The sequence below is a fragment of the Ictidomys tridecemlineatus genome, chromosome 12, assembly GCF_052094955.1.
Source record: "Ictidomys tridecemlineatus isolate mIctTri1 chromosome 12, mIctTri1.hap1, whole genome shotgun sequence".
NCBI classification, from domain to species: Eukaryota; Metazoa; Chordata; class Mammalia; order Rodentia; family Sciuridae; genus Ictidomys; species Ictidomys tridecemlineatus.
Window position 1 is genome coordinate 91,924,017 of NC_135488.1, and position 15,885 is coordinate 91,939,901.

The window sequence follows — 15,885 nt, forward strand, 5'->3', positions numbered from 1 at the left end:
TGCTATAGTCAGAAGTGAAAAAACAAACAAACAAACAAACAAACAAACAAACAAACACCCCATGAATCTACAATATATGTGTCAGGAACATGTGTTGGGGACAGACATGTTAGGAGCATCAGGAAGGGCCTTGCCAGGCCCAAGCAAGTTAGGCCATACTCTTTGGATGTTTGCATGGAAGTAGGCTTTCCTAGTGGCTTTAGTTACCTAGTTCAAGAGCCGCAAAGAACTGGCTGTTCATAAACCACACACATACACACACACACACACACACACACAAAACACACACACACACACACACACACACACACTTCAGAGGCTCAACAGCAAATGCCTGAGCTACACAGCATTGGACAAGTCACTGGCCTCCATGTGTCTTAGTTTTCTCATATGCACAATAAGGAAAATCATTGACTCTTCTTCAAGGTTTGCTGTGAAGATTACATGTAGTTAATACAGAAATTATTTAGCATTGTGATGGGGTCAGCTCTGCTCTTGCTCTAGTAGGGACATTCTCTTGCCTTAACACCTCAGACAAAAAAGTCACTCCCAGAATTTTTCAGAGGAGACCAGAAGGTCCAAATGAGTTTCCTATTTTTCCCAGAGGAGAAGGGCACCAGAAGACATCTCTGCTCAGGAATGTTTCAGTGAGATTTTGACATGTGGATAAAGGCTTGTTCTCTTGAATCTGTGGAGACAGATATGAGGGAACAGTCTGAGCTTCTGGGACTTTTATCCCAGAATCTGGGAGATTGTTGATACTGTATCCAGAGCAAAGTCTTTCCAGCCTGTGAGATTACTCCAGGCAAATCTGAGAATTCACAGGCAAATCTGACAGCAAGTGAGGGTTTCTTTGCACTTGCTCTCCAAAGTCAATTTCCTCAACTGCAGCCTTAACTCCCTGGGATATTTCAATTAAACATCCACCTACCCTGCACCATGCATGGGTGATTACATGTGTTACCTAAAATTGCTATAAAAATTTTGAGATATTTTCCAAAGAAAGGACCTTGGTCTGAGACCTTAGGACAGGAATGCTCTCTTCACCTTATAACAGGTTAAAATTTTTAAAAATTTCCCTCACCCTCCCTTCGTGTGCTATAGGTATATTTATGTCTACATTTTTCAAATGATATATCAAGTGACTTAAATCTCAGCAAAAGATGGGCATTACTGGGACTAGGGCTGTGACTCAGTGGTAGAGGGCTTGCCTAATATGTGTAAGGCACTGGGTTCAAACCTCAGCACCACATAAAATATAAATAAAGTTAAAAAAATAAATAAGAAGAAAAGAAACCATACTGATGTTTAAAAAAAGATAGGAATTATTGCCCTTGGTAATACCCTCAGATCTCAATTCACATTACTTTTTTTTATCTTTCCTTACCTTTGGGAGGAGAGAGGAGACATTCTTATTATGTGCATGACAACTAATCACTCTCTCTACTGTCCACGAGCTTGGTTTACAATTAGTTTTGTCTGGCAGCCCATATGGAAGTGAGTTCAGACACCTGAATGTGGGCAAGCATATATGTGTGTGTTCTATTTCCTTTTATTAACGTAGGGACCATTTCTCACCTTGTTCTCTAACTTTGCAGCCAAACTGAATACAGGGCTCTTATTGATTTTTGTGACCTGGAGTTGGGTTTCTCTCAATGAAAATGAAATATACTCAGATCAGTTTCACAGAGCATGGAGCAAGCAAAGAAATGAGGCATAAATTCAGGTGCACCAGGTAGAGGATGCAGTTGGACTTCTTTCTTTGGGCAGAGGCCAACTGCTGCAGTTGGGCTTAAACTGCCAGACTGTACAGGGCAGATTTCTAGAGCTTTCACTATGAAACCTAATTCACCTTATTTACCCTATTCTATTGACATGAGTTCTGCTTGCAAAAGAACTAACACTATAGACTGTATATCACTCAGCTACCTGGAATCCTAATTCTGAGCTCAGTAAATTTCAAATGAAAGATCTTTTCTGCTCTTTGCTTGTGTTTATCATTTTTGGAGGCATATGTGCTAAGGAAAGAAGAAATGTTATCATTCTATAGTCAACTTTGCAAATGGCATTATTGTTCTCTAAACCAATAAGGTTTTATTTTTTAAAAATCAATGGAAATTGGCAACTGTGGTGGGAGATTTGAATGGCATTTCTGCTGTTTCCATTGGGAAAATGGCTGAATGACTTCTTATCTCTCTTTGGTGGATTACCGGACTTGATATATTTATTAAAGGCCATTGAATTGTTGTTTCAGGGATGGATTTTGACCCAATGGAATATCCACACTGAAGAAGAGTAAGTATATTTCTTTTCTTTCATTTCTTCCCCTTCCCCTTTATATCTCTCTCTCTCTCTCTCTCTCTCTCTCTCTCTCTCTCTCTCTCTCTCTCTCCTTATTTTGCTTTATTTTTTAAACACAAGCACTCAGACTGAATTTTCTCCACTTGAAAAAATAAGGAAAAGAAAAACTGTCACCATTGGCAATGACAATTGCAATGAAACCCTCACTGAAGACGGACTTCACACTCAGGAGAGAACTCTACACCTCATTTCTGTGGCTTCTGGTGCCCTATATGTTCAGAGAAAAATCTCTAACAATAAACCATAGAAATGGTCCCTGCCAGTACGGGCTTCAGAGTGAGTCTATTTTTCACCTAGAAGGGAAATGCCATTCCACCTGAGGCTGTTAGCATGACGTTTGGCCTTCTCTTAATTACCAAAGAAATTAAATTCCATAAAATTTTCTAGCCTCAGAGTTTCACGTGTTGCAAAGGGCAGAGCCTGCAGAGGTCGCTCATTTTGAATATTTTTCTTTAAATTATTTGTTCAATGATATAAAAAGACTGCTGGCTGATTGTTTGTTGTTTTTCAATGAAACTTCTGTGAAGAGAGTCAAGGTAGAATTTCCTCTCTATATTTTGTTTGCTTACTTTCTTCCCACTTCTCTTTGCTCATCTTGCCAAAACTAACGTTTCTCTATGGCTTTGGTATGCTTTATCCTCTAGCAGGACTTTTGATCTCTGAAGATTTAAAGTTTGGAATAGGCATTGGTGGCCCTGAGTTTACAAAAAAGCATTCTTGATCTCCATCATGTCTTGCTTTTTTTTTGAACATGACTTCTCTCATTAATGTGGTTCCCCTTATATAAGATCCAATTATTAATCAAGTCAAAAGAGTATTGGGAAAATGTCTGGTGAATTTGGAACAGTCCAAGGAGGCTTCAATAAATATTTGAGAAGTCTCAAAGCTCTACATGTAGAACTGGCTTAGGAATCCAAATGGGGACCAGAACCAAGGAAAGACTGATAGTCTCTTCCTTAATTCTAGTTGGTGTTGGTCTAACAATTCACAAGGAACAATTGTAATATTTCCTTTTTCCAAGACTGCTATTCGTTCTTCTTCAGAGGAAGGAAGGTCTCATTTCCTGGTTATTGTGCAGCATCTTAAGCTCAAACCAGTAAGACCAGTGCTCCGGGCTAATTTCCATGAGGCCAACATCTGTGTTCCGTTCCACCTCCTGGGTTCACAATTGCCCCCTGCGCTTCAGTCCATTGATCATTAGATGAGTTAAGTCTGTGGATAAACTGAGCACATTCACTGCACTTTTCTGTAAACTTCCAAACAGGGAAAATTATGCTGCTTGAAAGTCTTCACCAGGCTATCTTGAATTTGTATTAAGAATTGCGTGGGTTTTGTTTAAAGAATTGTAAGAAAACAGGGCCAAACTGATAAGCTCTAAGAGGTCACTTTGAAAAAAAAAAAAAGACAGAAATAAATTTACTTTTGTGGAAGTAACACGTTCTGTAGTTTCTGAAATCCCAGAATTCCTTTATTCTAATTCAAATGGCTATTTATTGGTCAGGGTTCTGAGTTTTGAACAGAATCCATTCTGGTTCGTTTAAGCAGGAAAGGGGTTTATTGAAGAACATCAGGTAGATCATGGGAAATCAAGGAGGGCCAGAGAGTAAGCCCTGAGACATCTGGGAGCAATGCCTGGCCATACCACTGGAGATTCTTGGGCAAAATTGTCTTTGCCACCATTGCTTTGCATCTGGGAGGAAACTTAAGATGGAATAAGGAGCTCTGGAAGTGCTGATCTCAAAGATCTAGATGCCTCTACCATCACACCAGTTCCTTCTCATGCAGCCAATTCCTCAGGCTGCTCATTTCCAAATCCAAGAGTCTTATGTGTCAATTTAATTTGTGGAATCGAGGTTACCCTATCTAAAAGGAACTCCAGGTATGCAAGATTTCTATGTAGCCCTACCCTGGAATGATGCAGCTTATAATTTGGAATATCGTCTAAAGGTGAGATATCATAAAAATTAAAAGTATTTGTGCTTCAAAAAACACCAACAAGAAAGTGAAAAGACAACCCATAAAATGGAAGAAAAACTTCATAAATCATAAAGATGATAAGAGACTTGTATTTTTTTTCTGGGTAAAGAAATCTTACAACTCAGCAATGAAAAGACAGATAAGTGAATTAAAAATGGACACAGGATCAGAATAGACATTATGTAAGAATACAAATGGCCAACGAGCATCATTAGCCATAAGAAAAATGGAAATCAAAACCACATTGAGATGCCATGAGGTACCCATTAAAATGGCTGTAATCAAAAACAAAAATAATAGCAAGTGCTGGTGAGGATGTGGAAAAAAAAATGCAACCCTTATAAGTTGCTGTTAGAAATGTGACATGGTACAGGCCCTTTGGAAAAACCAATGGGCAGTTCTGCAAAAGGTTAAGCATAGAGTTACCTGTCTCCAGGAAATTCCATTCTTAGATATTTACCCAAGAAAACTGAACCATGACTTCACACAAAATCTTTCATATGAAGGTTTAGAAAACCATTATTCAAAGTAGTCAAAAAGTAGAAATAACCCAAGAGTTCATCAATAATTAATGAATGGATAAACAAAATGTGTGCATCCGTATGGTGGAATATTATCTGGTCATAAAAAGGAATGAAGTCCTAATACATGCTATGATCTGGATAAACCTTGAAAATATTATGTCAGGGGAAAGAAGTCAGTTACAAGGAACTAAATATTGTATGATTTTATGTATAGGAAATGTCCAGGTATGAGTTTGCTAGGGTTGCCATAATACTACCACAGACTGGGTAAGTAGGTGGCTTAAGCAATATAAATTTATTTTCTCACAGTTGTGGAGGCTGGAAACGTGAGATCAAGGTGTTAGCAGGGATAGTTTCTTCTGAGATGGCCATCGGCTCTGTGTCTTCACATGGGCTTCCTTCAATAACTGTGCCCAAATTTCTTCTTCAATGTTACTACTCACATTTGATTACAGCCCATCCTTTTGATCTCACGTTCACTTAACTCCTTAAAGACTGTCTTCCAATAGAGTCACATTCTGAGGCACTAGGAGGTAGGACTGCAACCTATGAATTTCAGGGGGACATACTTCAGCCTTCAACAGTCAGTAATAGGCCAATATATATATAGAGAGAAAATAAATAGCTTAATGGTTGGCTGGGCGGGAGGATGATGGGGATTTGGGGAGATGATGGCTAATGGTTCAGAGGTTTCTTATTGGGGTAATGAAAACGTCCTGCTCTTGCCTGCGGTAATGGCTGCAAAATTATTCGAATATACTGAAAGCCATGATATTGTACACTTTAAATGGGTGAATTGTAGGGTATATGAATTACATCTTAATAAATCTGTTGCCAAAAGAATAAAAAATAACGAGGAAGTGCCCAAACGATTAAAGTTTATTACAGGAAATTAGTACCATCCTCAGCTGAGAAATAAAGAACAAGCCAGGAAATGACATCCCACGGTCTCTATGGATTAGGCTGAAGTGTTCCTCCCGCAGCCTTATCCTAAATCACCTTGACGTGCCCAGTGGGAGCACTGGTGGGGCTGTTTTTGCCATAATTCCAATGTCCTCTGGAATCTTGGGGAACAAGGGTGAACTGGCTGTGACGGATGTCATCCCTTTAACGTCCAGGATGAATGTGGCGGCTTCCATGAGTGTCCCTTGCCTTGACCAGAGCTCAGAGTGCAACCTGAAGATCTGTCGAGGGTAGAAGGGGATCGTCTTCTCAGAGATACAGTCTTTCTCAGTCCTGGGATGTGTTTATTTCTAAGAAATAGATTCAACTGAGAAATAAAAATGTTTAACATAGAAACAACAGAGCCTGCTCTGGTTGTTTATTTGGCCTTTTTACAGTAGGATCCCTTAATCCCCATCTGGCCCATTTGTATTCCTGGGCCTCTTGCTTCTCAACTCCACTGTGGACCTTCCTTAGAGTCTGGTCACTTTTATATTGACTAATTTGCTTGTGGTGTTTTGTATGGTTTTTTTTTTCTTGCTATAAGTTTATTTGAGGGCTTATCATTGCTCTAAAGAAGTATGTACAGGAGAGAGTACTTGATAATGGGTGGAAATGGGAGAGAAAGGTCAATGAAAGCTACTTTGAGTACAATACTGTGGATTTTGAGTATTCGGGGACTGGTAAAAGCGAGGAAGGAAAAGTGGAGAGAAATGGAGAGAGAGGAAAGATGCTTCAGGCTGAGTGAACGCTATGAACCAAGTCACAGGATGCTTGAAACAGCCAGGAGCACAAGGGCAGTTGTGAGTGGTTTGATTTGGCTGCAGTGCAGGGCAGGGCAAAAGGTCAGCCTGGGTAGGTAGGATGAGACCCAACAGAGCCAGGGGCAAAAGAGAAATTGGCCAGGCTATATTACCACAGACCCTTAAGGTATACAGGGCCATCAATTTAAATCACCAAACGTTTATTTAGAGACTGGCTTTTCTGATTTATATTGAAATCAGCTCAATTATTCTAGATAATGGTATCCAGCAAGTTTTGAGTGGAACAATGTAATGGAATTGGCCCACATGAGCATTTGCAATGAGTATCCAGATAAAGTTGACATAGAGAAGAAAGCAAAAGGGCATCATGATAGTCACTGTGTAAAGGGAAGGAAAAGCCACTTTCAGCCACCCCAAACATAAGTCACAGATGGTCCAACCCCAATGAACTTCAGGAGAAGCTGCAAATGCTTCTTACACAAGTTTTAAATGATACTTCCCTACTTTCTCTGTCTGGATTCAGAGTCAGAGATCTTAGAGCTAGAGTTTCCAATCATGACAAGACATCCCTGCTTACATCCATGTACCCACCCACTCATCAGTCCATACACATATCCATCCATTCATCCATCCTCCAAGCTTTGAATCCTTGTATACCTCATAATATAGTCTTTGTACCTGACTTTTGGTTGAGAACACACACACTCATACACACACACACAAACACAGAGAGTTATGGTTTATATTTCAAATGTTCTCTAAAAAGCAATGTGCTTAAGGTTTCGTTGCCAACCTGTGGTGCTACTAGAAGGTGGTAGAACGGTAGGTGGGGGGGCGCCTAGTGGAAGAAAGTTAACTCATTAAGGGGATATAGAACCCAGGCCCTCTCCTGTCTCTCTCTTTGCTTCCCAGCCTACATGAGGTAAACAAGCCTCTTCCATCACATATTTCTGCTGTCATTACCTACTGTGCTGCCTCAGGCCCAAAGCAACAGGATCAGGCAACTATGAACTATCTTTCTGAAACCATGAACAAAAATGAAAATTTTCTTCCTAGAGATTGTTTATCTCAGGAATTTTGGGACAATAATGCAAAGTTGACTAACACACACATTTTCATTTTGCAATGGATAAGTGAATGCCTAATGAAAATTAACTTTTCCCATAACTGCCAACAGAGTATTTTTGTACCAGGAAAACCTATAATGGCAAGGACAACATTACCAACTCGTCTGAGCATCTTACTTATAAACACACTTGCTGCTTAATTAACTTTCCTATCCTCTAGTAAATGAAGCCTCCTTTCCTAATGCAACCTCCACATCAATTTTATTGGTGTCTGAAATAATTTCTAATGACTAGCCAGTTATTTCCCTCAAAATCCTTCCCCTAAATCTAAGTGATAAATACCACACAATTGTCCTCCAACTCAAATCACATCTCTAACTCAAATCACAATCCTCATCCACAGTAAAACAAAACAAAACAAAAAACCCCTCATATCTGGGTGTTTTCTTAGGAAACATCACTTATGTTTCTGCCCATTCCAAACCCCTGTGTTGAGAGCCACAGTTTAGTCGGAATGATGCCTGGCATTTTGCTAGAGGGAATGGTTGAAAGGTGACCCTGCTCCTACTTTAGAGTTCCTATTGAGTTCTCGCAGGGTTCTGGGAGAATTGGCGCTTGGAGCCTGGTGGAGGGAGTGTGTTCCCGGGAAGTGTGTGTAGAGTGCCGGTGAGAGTTCAGGAATAAAGAGTTGCTGTTTGAACCTAGAAGGTTGTGTGGTGGCTTGGTTATTTTGTGCCCAGCCAGACTGCGGCATTCATTCCCATTTATGACTCTTGGCCTATATCTTTGCACTCTTATTTGGGAGAAGTGGGATAGTGAGGGCATTTCCCAAGTTCTATTTTGAGAAAGGAGTAAGTTCAATGACTTTTATTGAGATGGGACAGACAGTTGTGCAGTTGCATCATCAAGGTCAATGATGCCCCGAGTGACACATTGGCAGGGTCTTTATGCTCATCTCTCTCCTGGAATCCTGAGATGATGGACAAGTCAGAGAGGATCGGGAAAAGGTAATTTCCCTACATGATGGCTTCCCCTACCCTGGACTGGCTGCCTCTTTTGTAGACCTCTATGTTTATATTATTCTCAAGACTTTTGCCATGCGGTAAGTTGAGTCTAGAAAACGCAAGAAAATGAATTCTCCCCTAGAGCTCCCAGAACAAGCTAGCCCTCCTGACATCTCGACTTTATTCCAGTAAAACTGATGGGAGTTTTCTGGCTTCCAGAATTTTCAGAGAATAAAATTGTGTTCGTTTAAGTTACCAAGTTTATGGCATTTTGCCACAGCAGCCCTAGGAAACGAAAACACTCCACTTACTGACATTTCCACTTACAAGTTCACCTCTTTGAATAGAGCTCACAAACTCATCATGATGTTCCCAACACTGGGCACACTGGCACATTGTTAATTAGTTCTCTAAGGATGCAAGTAATAGAGACACATTCCAATTAACTCCAATAAAGGATATTCATCATAATGACACAAGGGAAAGAAAAGAGTTGGCAAAACTGTCCCAGCACATGTCCTGCTAAGTCTTGTGGTTACTAGAACATCCCTTAGCTAATAGTGTTAGTTTTGGTCATTGAACATCAAGGTCAATGATGCCCTAACAATAGCATTATTAGTGAGCATTCCCTCAGACATGGAAGTCCATTTTAGTGACTCAGCTTCTCTTTCCCCTGATGCCATCAAAAGATACTGTATCTGTTATTTCAGTTGCCTTAAAGAAAGAAGCTAGTCTTTTGCATCCTACCCAATGTGGGATTCTCCTTGGGGCAAAGTTGTCTCACTTAACCAGATTCTGTGATGCTTGCTAACCTATAGATGGATGTCTTTGGGTTGAGTGCTGATCCTCTGGTTCATACAGCTGTGGTCAGGGCAACAAAGTTGTGTGTTACTAAAATTGGCAACCTACAGGTGTGTTGCTGAGCACAAGATGGCTGTGGATTGGCAGTCACACAGAGTTCAAAGTCCTCCCCCACTCAATCCACTGGTGTGTATCCAGCTCTCAACAAAGGCTTCTTGAGGAAAAATGACCCATGAAGATACACAGTCCCTGCCCATAAGGATTTTATTATGTAAAAAATCAAAAGAAAAAATATATGGAGCCATCAACAATAGGACAGCTTTATATTTGATAGCCTTGTATCCCAGTATAATAAAGCATTCTTTGTTGGACAAACAAAATTAGCAAATATTATACTAACAATATCCTTTCCTCTTCCTACTGAGAAATTCTGGTATGGGCAGGTCTGAGGTTTAGCTCCCAGTAGATGTAGTAGTTAGATTTACTTAGTCTATGAGCACAGCGGGGTAAACTGAGGTTCTTTCTCCCTCTCTACTCTTCCTTACCTCTGCAAGTTGTGGGGAAAACCTGGAGCTCAGAGAAAAAACAATTTAAACATGGCACCTTGAATATTAACCTATTATAAGAAGCACTGATAATAGCATGGTATGTTTAGGGCTCTAGATTTTATGAAATAGAGAGCCATATTATATTACCAGAAGTACTATAAATCGGAACCTAGTTAGGAGTCTATGCAGTGAAACAGATACCCAAAGTGAGATGTTTTGAATTTCAGAAATCTGGGAGAACAGATTTAATACAGCACAGAACCCCCTTCATCTTTCCCCCATTGAAAAAACTAAAACTCCCTCCTCCCTCCTCCCTCCTCCCTCCTCCCTCCTCCCTCCTCCCTCCTCCCTCCTCCCTGAGAGTTGGCCGTCACTGAGGAGGATGCCAGCGGCATCCTGGGAATGCTTGACATTGCCAAACTGCCCATCACTAGAAGAGTCTGGGGGCCTGATGCCAAAGTATTCTTAAAGGAAGGAAGAGGCTCCCTGGAGAAGATGGGGGGGGGAGGAGAAGCACTAAAAGGGCAGAGAATAAAAATCCCAAAGGAGGGGAAGAGAAAGAAGGGTGAGTTAAAAGAGAGGGCACGTCCCCGTAGGACACCCTTGGAAACACTGGACAGAGAACCCCTTCTGTGCCAGGTGAGGAAGGAGGAGTTTGGCCTGATCCACGATGCTTGATTTCCTCCTCTCCCTGGGTGAGTGTGGCTTTGAGTGGAAACTGGCCACTCTCCGTACAGATCCAGGGTGCTTTTGATTTGGAAGCAAGGGGAAGAAAGAAGGAAGGGAGGAGAATAACTCCAGTCCCCCCCTGGTCTGTAGGCCAGGGTCAGTTTCTTGAGGGTGTTGGGATGATTCAAGACAGGCTGCAGTGAAGATCCAGGGAAGCCAAGGCGTAGCTCCAAGTCACCACATTAAAAATACACGAGACGTTTGGGTGGAGGAGCAGGCAGGCAGGATGCCTTTGGCATTGACTATTACAGAGCACACTGACTACATACACATCGTTTTAACTTGAAATGACCAAGGTGTCCCAGCAAAATTTCCCATGTGCCAGACATGGTAAACGGAAACCAATTCTCTCTAAAATGATGTGCATAAAATATCATGAGACTCTTGGTTTGATGTTTTGCCTTTAGAGAACTATTTTAACAAATATAACCCTACTTGCCCCAAATTTTATAGATTGACGTGTTACCTTAGCTTCTCTAATTGTTTTCTTCTCATAAGGTCACATATTCCTCAGCTGGAAATTCTTACACCATAGACGTTTTCCCAAAATCTCCACCATTGGAAAGGAACAAAATAGAACAATGGTCCAATTGTGCAACACTGCTATTGCTGAGGTGTGCTGATAATTATAGGAGGATAATAATACTGATAATAATGGCCATCGTTTGTTCACTGGTTACTACGTACCACCCACAGCCCTCTACAGTTCAAATTATTTAATTCTTCCAACATGGTAAGATGTTGTTTGTTATCCCCGTATCACAGATGTGGAATCCGAAACCAAAGAGTGTGACTTGCCCCAAGTTTCATAACTAATGGGTAGCTGAGAGAGAATTAACCTAAACCCATCTGAGTCCAAAACTTCTATTGCTGCCTGCTGTGGGAAGTCAGTGCATGGGCAAGGGCTTGTGATAGCCACTGAAGGATGAGTGAGATCTTGATAGGGAAGGGAGGAGAGAGATTCAAACCGGGGTTGAAACAGAGGAATATGGACATAAATGGAAAGCTGGGGACACTAACCTGCTTGGGAACCAAGGTTTATGCTTGAACTCTAGCAAGAGCTGAAGTTGGAAAGAGAGATGGGGCCAAATGGGCACTCAGGCTGAGAAGTTTCCATGTGGTTCATCAGGGGAGAGGGAGTTCTTAGATATACTATTCTTGGTTTGAGTGATGTAACCAGTTATCCTATTTAACAATCCTTTGGACGTTTTAAGAGTGATTTTTTTTTTTTTTTGCAACAAAGATTTTGGCTGAAACTGAGGAGGCATGAGAGAGAAGAGATAGTTGGGAGAGGATTGGGGGAAAGGTAGTTAAAAGAGCATCGTTGTTCAGTAGACAATATTTGCAAAATTAAAGGAAAATATTTTTACAAACTTAATCACTCCTGTAAACTGGTTTTTCTAATTTGATTTTCCTTGGACAAAGATAGGCCTTCAAATATAGGGAGAGGAGAAAGGGGAGGGCAATGGACTGATTTCACTGCTCTAGACACCATGGCTTGGTTTCCCTGGGGAAGTATGGCAGCCAGGATTGCGATCACCGTGTTTGCTCCTAAGCTTGGACCTTCCCAGCTGGTCACAGCAGCTGACTTCTGGCTCTGCAGCAGTGTCCCAGCTTCATGGAGGTGATCCCTGCTGAGTGGACTGCTCACTGTGAGATCTGTTTCAGAGGAGCATTTAATCAGGAGAGTGAAACTGGAGGATTTTATTAAAGGCTTCTGTGCCAGACACTTTTATATATGTTAGGTCATTTGGTTCCCTCAATAACCTCGTGAAATTATTATTCCTTTATAACAGCTGTGGAAACAGACTAAGGGAGAGCACAGGAGGTCAAATAGCTAGAAAGCAGAAGAAGAGGGATTTGAACATGGTTCTTTCTAATTCCAAATCCAGGGCTCTTTCTCTCCTATTGCTGTGGCTTGTAGGTTAAAATAAACAATGAAACAAACAAGCAAGCAGACAAATGAAGCAGAGAAGCCAAGGAGAGTGAGGAAGAAGTACTATGATGAGATTATAAGGGAAATTAAAAATCCAAGAGGTTTTCCTGTTTTATATATAAACTTGGGTTTGAACCTGGAGTTTATAAGCCCCAATGGACTGGCCAACACTTGAGGAGGGGGCTGGTGAATTTGCTGTTCTCCTCCAGAATCTGAGTTTACTGAAAGGGATTCCCTCTCTCTCTCTTTCTCTCTCTCACACACAGAAAGAAGTCCTCGTGGATGATGTGAGCATGCTGGATTGCTGCGAGGGCTTTAATCCTAGGAGATTTATGTCTGTGACTTCACTGTGAAAACAAAACTATTTTCCCCGACCTGTCAGAAGGCAACAATTAGAAGAGGAATGTGAGGTTTACTTTTGATGAAGCATGTGATTCCTGATAAAGACTCCCTTACCAATGAGGTGGTTTGTAGCTAAAATATAAAGACCACAGGCTAAAAAAAGAAAAAGAATAGAGATCACATAACAGAATTCCTCTTACCCTACTTTAGAACACAGAAACAAAGGGTGGGCTTTGGGGATAAAATACATAGCACACTTTGGTATATTTTTTCTGCATTAAGATGCAAGTCATTTTGTACTTGGAAGCTGGTTTTGTGTTAATTCACGTAGGGTAGATCTATTTTCCCCTGTTGTTATAAAAACATTTCAAGACATGCATGACAGAGAATAACGCCAGTTTCTGAGCCACTGCAGATAGTTGGACAGTAATGTGTGCTACAAAGATTAGTTTTGATCCTAGCCTATGCCTGTCAGGATAATGGTGGCTCCTGCCCTGAGCACAGGTGGGTGTAATGACTTCCGACTGTGTTAGGGTCATACAGTTTAAGGTCAGTAGGAGTAACGGCAGTAGCAACACCATAAACTTAAGCAATTCCATGGTCTGGAGGTGTAGGTCTCAGTGTAGAAGTCAAGGTCAATGGAAGATGCAGGCTCAGACAGTCTGAGAGTCTGAGGTAGTCTATCAGAGTTCTCAGAGGGGCCCAAAGACAGTCATAGACCCAAGAAGAGCTCTATGGGAACTAGTGAACTTTTCAAGACCTGGTACTGTTTGCCCCTTAAGAGTAGGTGCTATGTTGTATACATCATTATATTCCTCAATGCCTACCACAGATTCTCATCCCAGAGCGGTACACATCATGTGAACTCCTGATCAACATTCATATTCCTGGGTATCAGGTCTATGTGACCAAAATGAATCCAAATAGGGAACAGTGATGCCCTGACCTTCGGAGGTGGCAAAATTGCCCATGAACCTGTGAGCTAAAATCTGCCTACCTTTCTACACCTGGAGTCAAAATCCAGTTTGGTTAGGGTGGGGATTGTGTGGATTCCAATGTGGTCTAAATTTCATTATGAGACTGATTTTCTTTTCAACAGAGAACTGTCTGTTCCAGGGATTATTGCTGAAATAATCAGCTGCCTAGCTATTCCGAACCATTTGGATAGCTCATTTACAATACACATACTAGACTTGGTGCTCTATGAAGTAGATTGTCAGGGCTCCTATCCAAGGGTGAAACAAAAGCCTAAATTATTTCATGTTTTTGTCCTTCCTTCCTCTGAGCTTCTGCAATAACTCACAGGCATTTCCATTAGGGCTTATTATGCATTGTTTTAATTATTTAATTCTTTTATTAAGGTCTCTTTGTGAGTGGAGGCCAAGAATAGTGTATGATACACAGAATATCAACAAGCAGTTGCCAATGATTAAATTTAAAATAATGAATGAAACAGTTTGTACTGCAAAACTGGATAGAAAACCAAACCATTCAAGTTTCAAATTTCTATCAGTTCAGTATGTTCTCTTCTTGGTTGTTATTGTTGGTACCAGGGATTGACCCCAGGGGTACTTAACCACTGAGTCACACCCCTCAGCCCATTTTAAAATAATTTTTATTTTGAGATAGGGTCTCAACAAGTTCTTACAGCCTCTTCAAGTTGCTGAGGTTGGCTTTGAACTTGTGATCCTGCCTCAGCCTCCCAAGTTGCTGGGATTATAGGCATGTGTCATCGTGCCTGGCCGTATTCTTATCTTGATTGACAGTGTTTTGCAATACTCTTTCCACATCTGTTAAATCTTGGCTCAAGGCATGGCATCTTGGTATTTTATTATCTTATTGTCATCCCTACTATGACAGGCATGCTCTTCACAACTTCCTTCAAGAAAAGAATTTGATGTTCAGCTATATAAAGTGCAATTAGTAGACAGCCTCCATCTGCAGTGCCCTGGAGTTCCAGCCCCAGCATTGGGCTGATTTAATATTCTGCTGCATGACTGAGCATGGTGGAGACCCTGCAGTGTGGCCATTTCTGTGTAATGTGGGGCTTCTCTACTGGGCAATCGTTGGTTTTGTTCTGGAATTTCTATTGGGTTGGGTTGAGCTTTTCCTTGCCCCATTTTTCTTCCTCTCCTTTTTCATTTCAAGTATCAGATATTCATCTCAGTCTGAGGACTTCGTCTGCCCAATGCTGCTTCTTATTGCCTCTTGTTTCATAGATTTTATCTCCCAATAAATCTCTCATCTGCCTATCTCCCATCTCAGAGTCTGCTCCCCAGGGGAACCAGACTAACACATCTACATAATACCTCATCAAGTATTTTTTCTTCCCTGAGACACAAGAAAGAGAACTTAACTTGAATGCATAGTGTCTCCTACCACAACTGAAGCCTGTGGAAATGCCCCTCAGAGAAAGCCATTTATCATGGCAATAAAGTCTATCTCAAATCATGTTTTGGTTCTTCATGTTGTTCATGCAAAAATGCCATCTCATGGGGGTGGCTAAAGTAGAGAATGGGGCATTTAAATTCAGCACCCCACACACTAGCTCTTTGGCACGTCTTTGCAAGTTGGATCACAGCCTGAAGGAAACCTGAGCACTCTTCTAGGGGTGGGGAGGGACACTGAACAAGTTCAGAGGCAATAATGAGAGCAACTGTGTTTGAATGGGGTTTATGAGGCCTTTTGGATGGGGCCCTTGAGAAGTCTAGTGCTTTTCTTCCACTTGGCATTTTGCATTTTTGGCACAAGATACGTTAAAGCTTGGAATGAGGTTATCACAAGCTGTTTTTTTTTGCCAAAGAACCAACTACCACTGCAAATCTTATGTTCCCCTTATCTCTTGTTTGCTTCTGCCTTGCCAGGGATTCTGCTCTCCTGTGGTTCCTTG

The 15,885-nt window shown here is 41.2% G+C and overlaps 1 protein-coding gene and 1 non-coding gene across 13 annotated transcripts in view; one reads left to right on the forward strand and one right to left on the reverse strand.

Moving 5' to 3' along the window:
• Positions 1 to 15,446, forward strand: part of LOC144369406 (uncharacterized) — a 102,417-nt gene extending 86,971 nt beyond the window's left edge. For 8 of the 12 annotated variants that reach the window (XM_078029369.1, XM_078029373.1, XM_078029374.1 and 5 more), the window contains 2 exons: positions 2,255 to 2,295; positions 5,981 to 6,164. In XM_078029369.1, coding sequence (XP_077885495.1) covers positions 2,255 to 2,289 — 35 coding nt within the window. In that variant the 3' untranslated portion in view covers positions 2,290 to 2,295; positions 5,981 to 6,164. Of the gene's footprint in view, positions 1 to 2,254; positions 2,296 to 2,457; positions 2,624 to 5,980; positions 6,165 to 12,919 lie in introns of those variants that run through there. The other 4 variants (XM_078029366.1, XM_078029376.1, XM_078029367.1 and 1 more) reach the window with 2 other exon arrangements.
• On the reverse strand, positions 2,420 to 2,633 carry LOC120885121 (small nucleolar RNA U3). Its single transcript, XR_005727636.2, has one exon. It is a non-coding gene; the product is annotated as a small nucleolar RNA U3 (small nucleolar RNA).
• Positions 15,447 to 15,885: the final 439 nt, after the last annotated feature.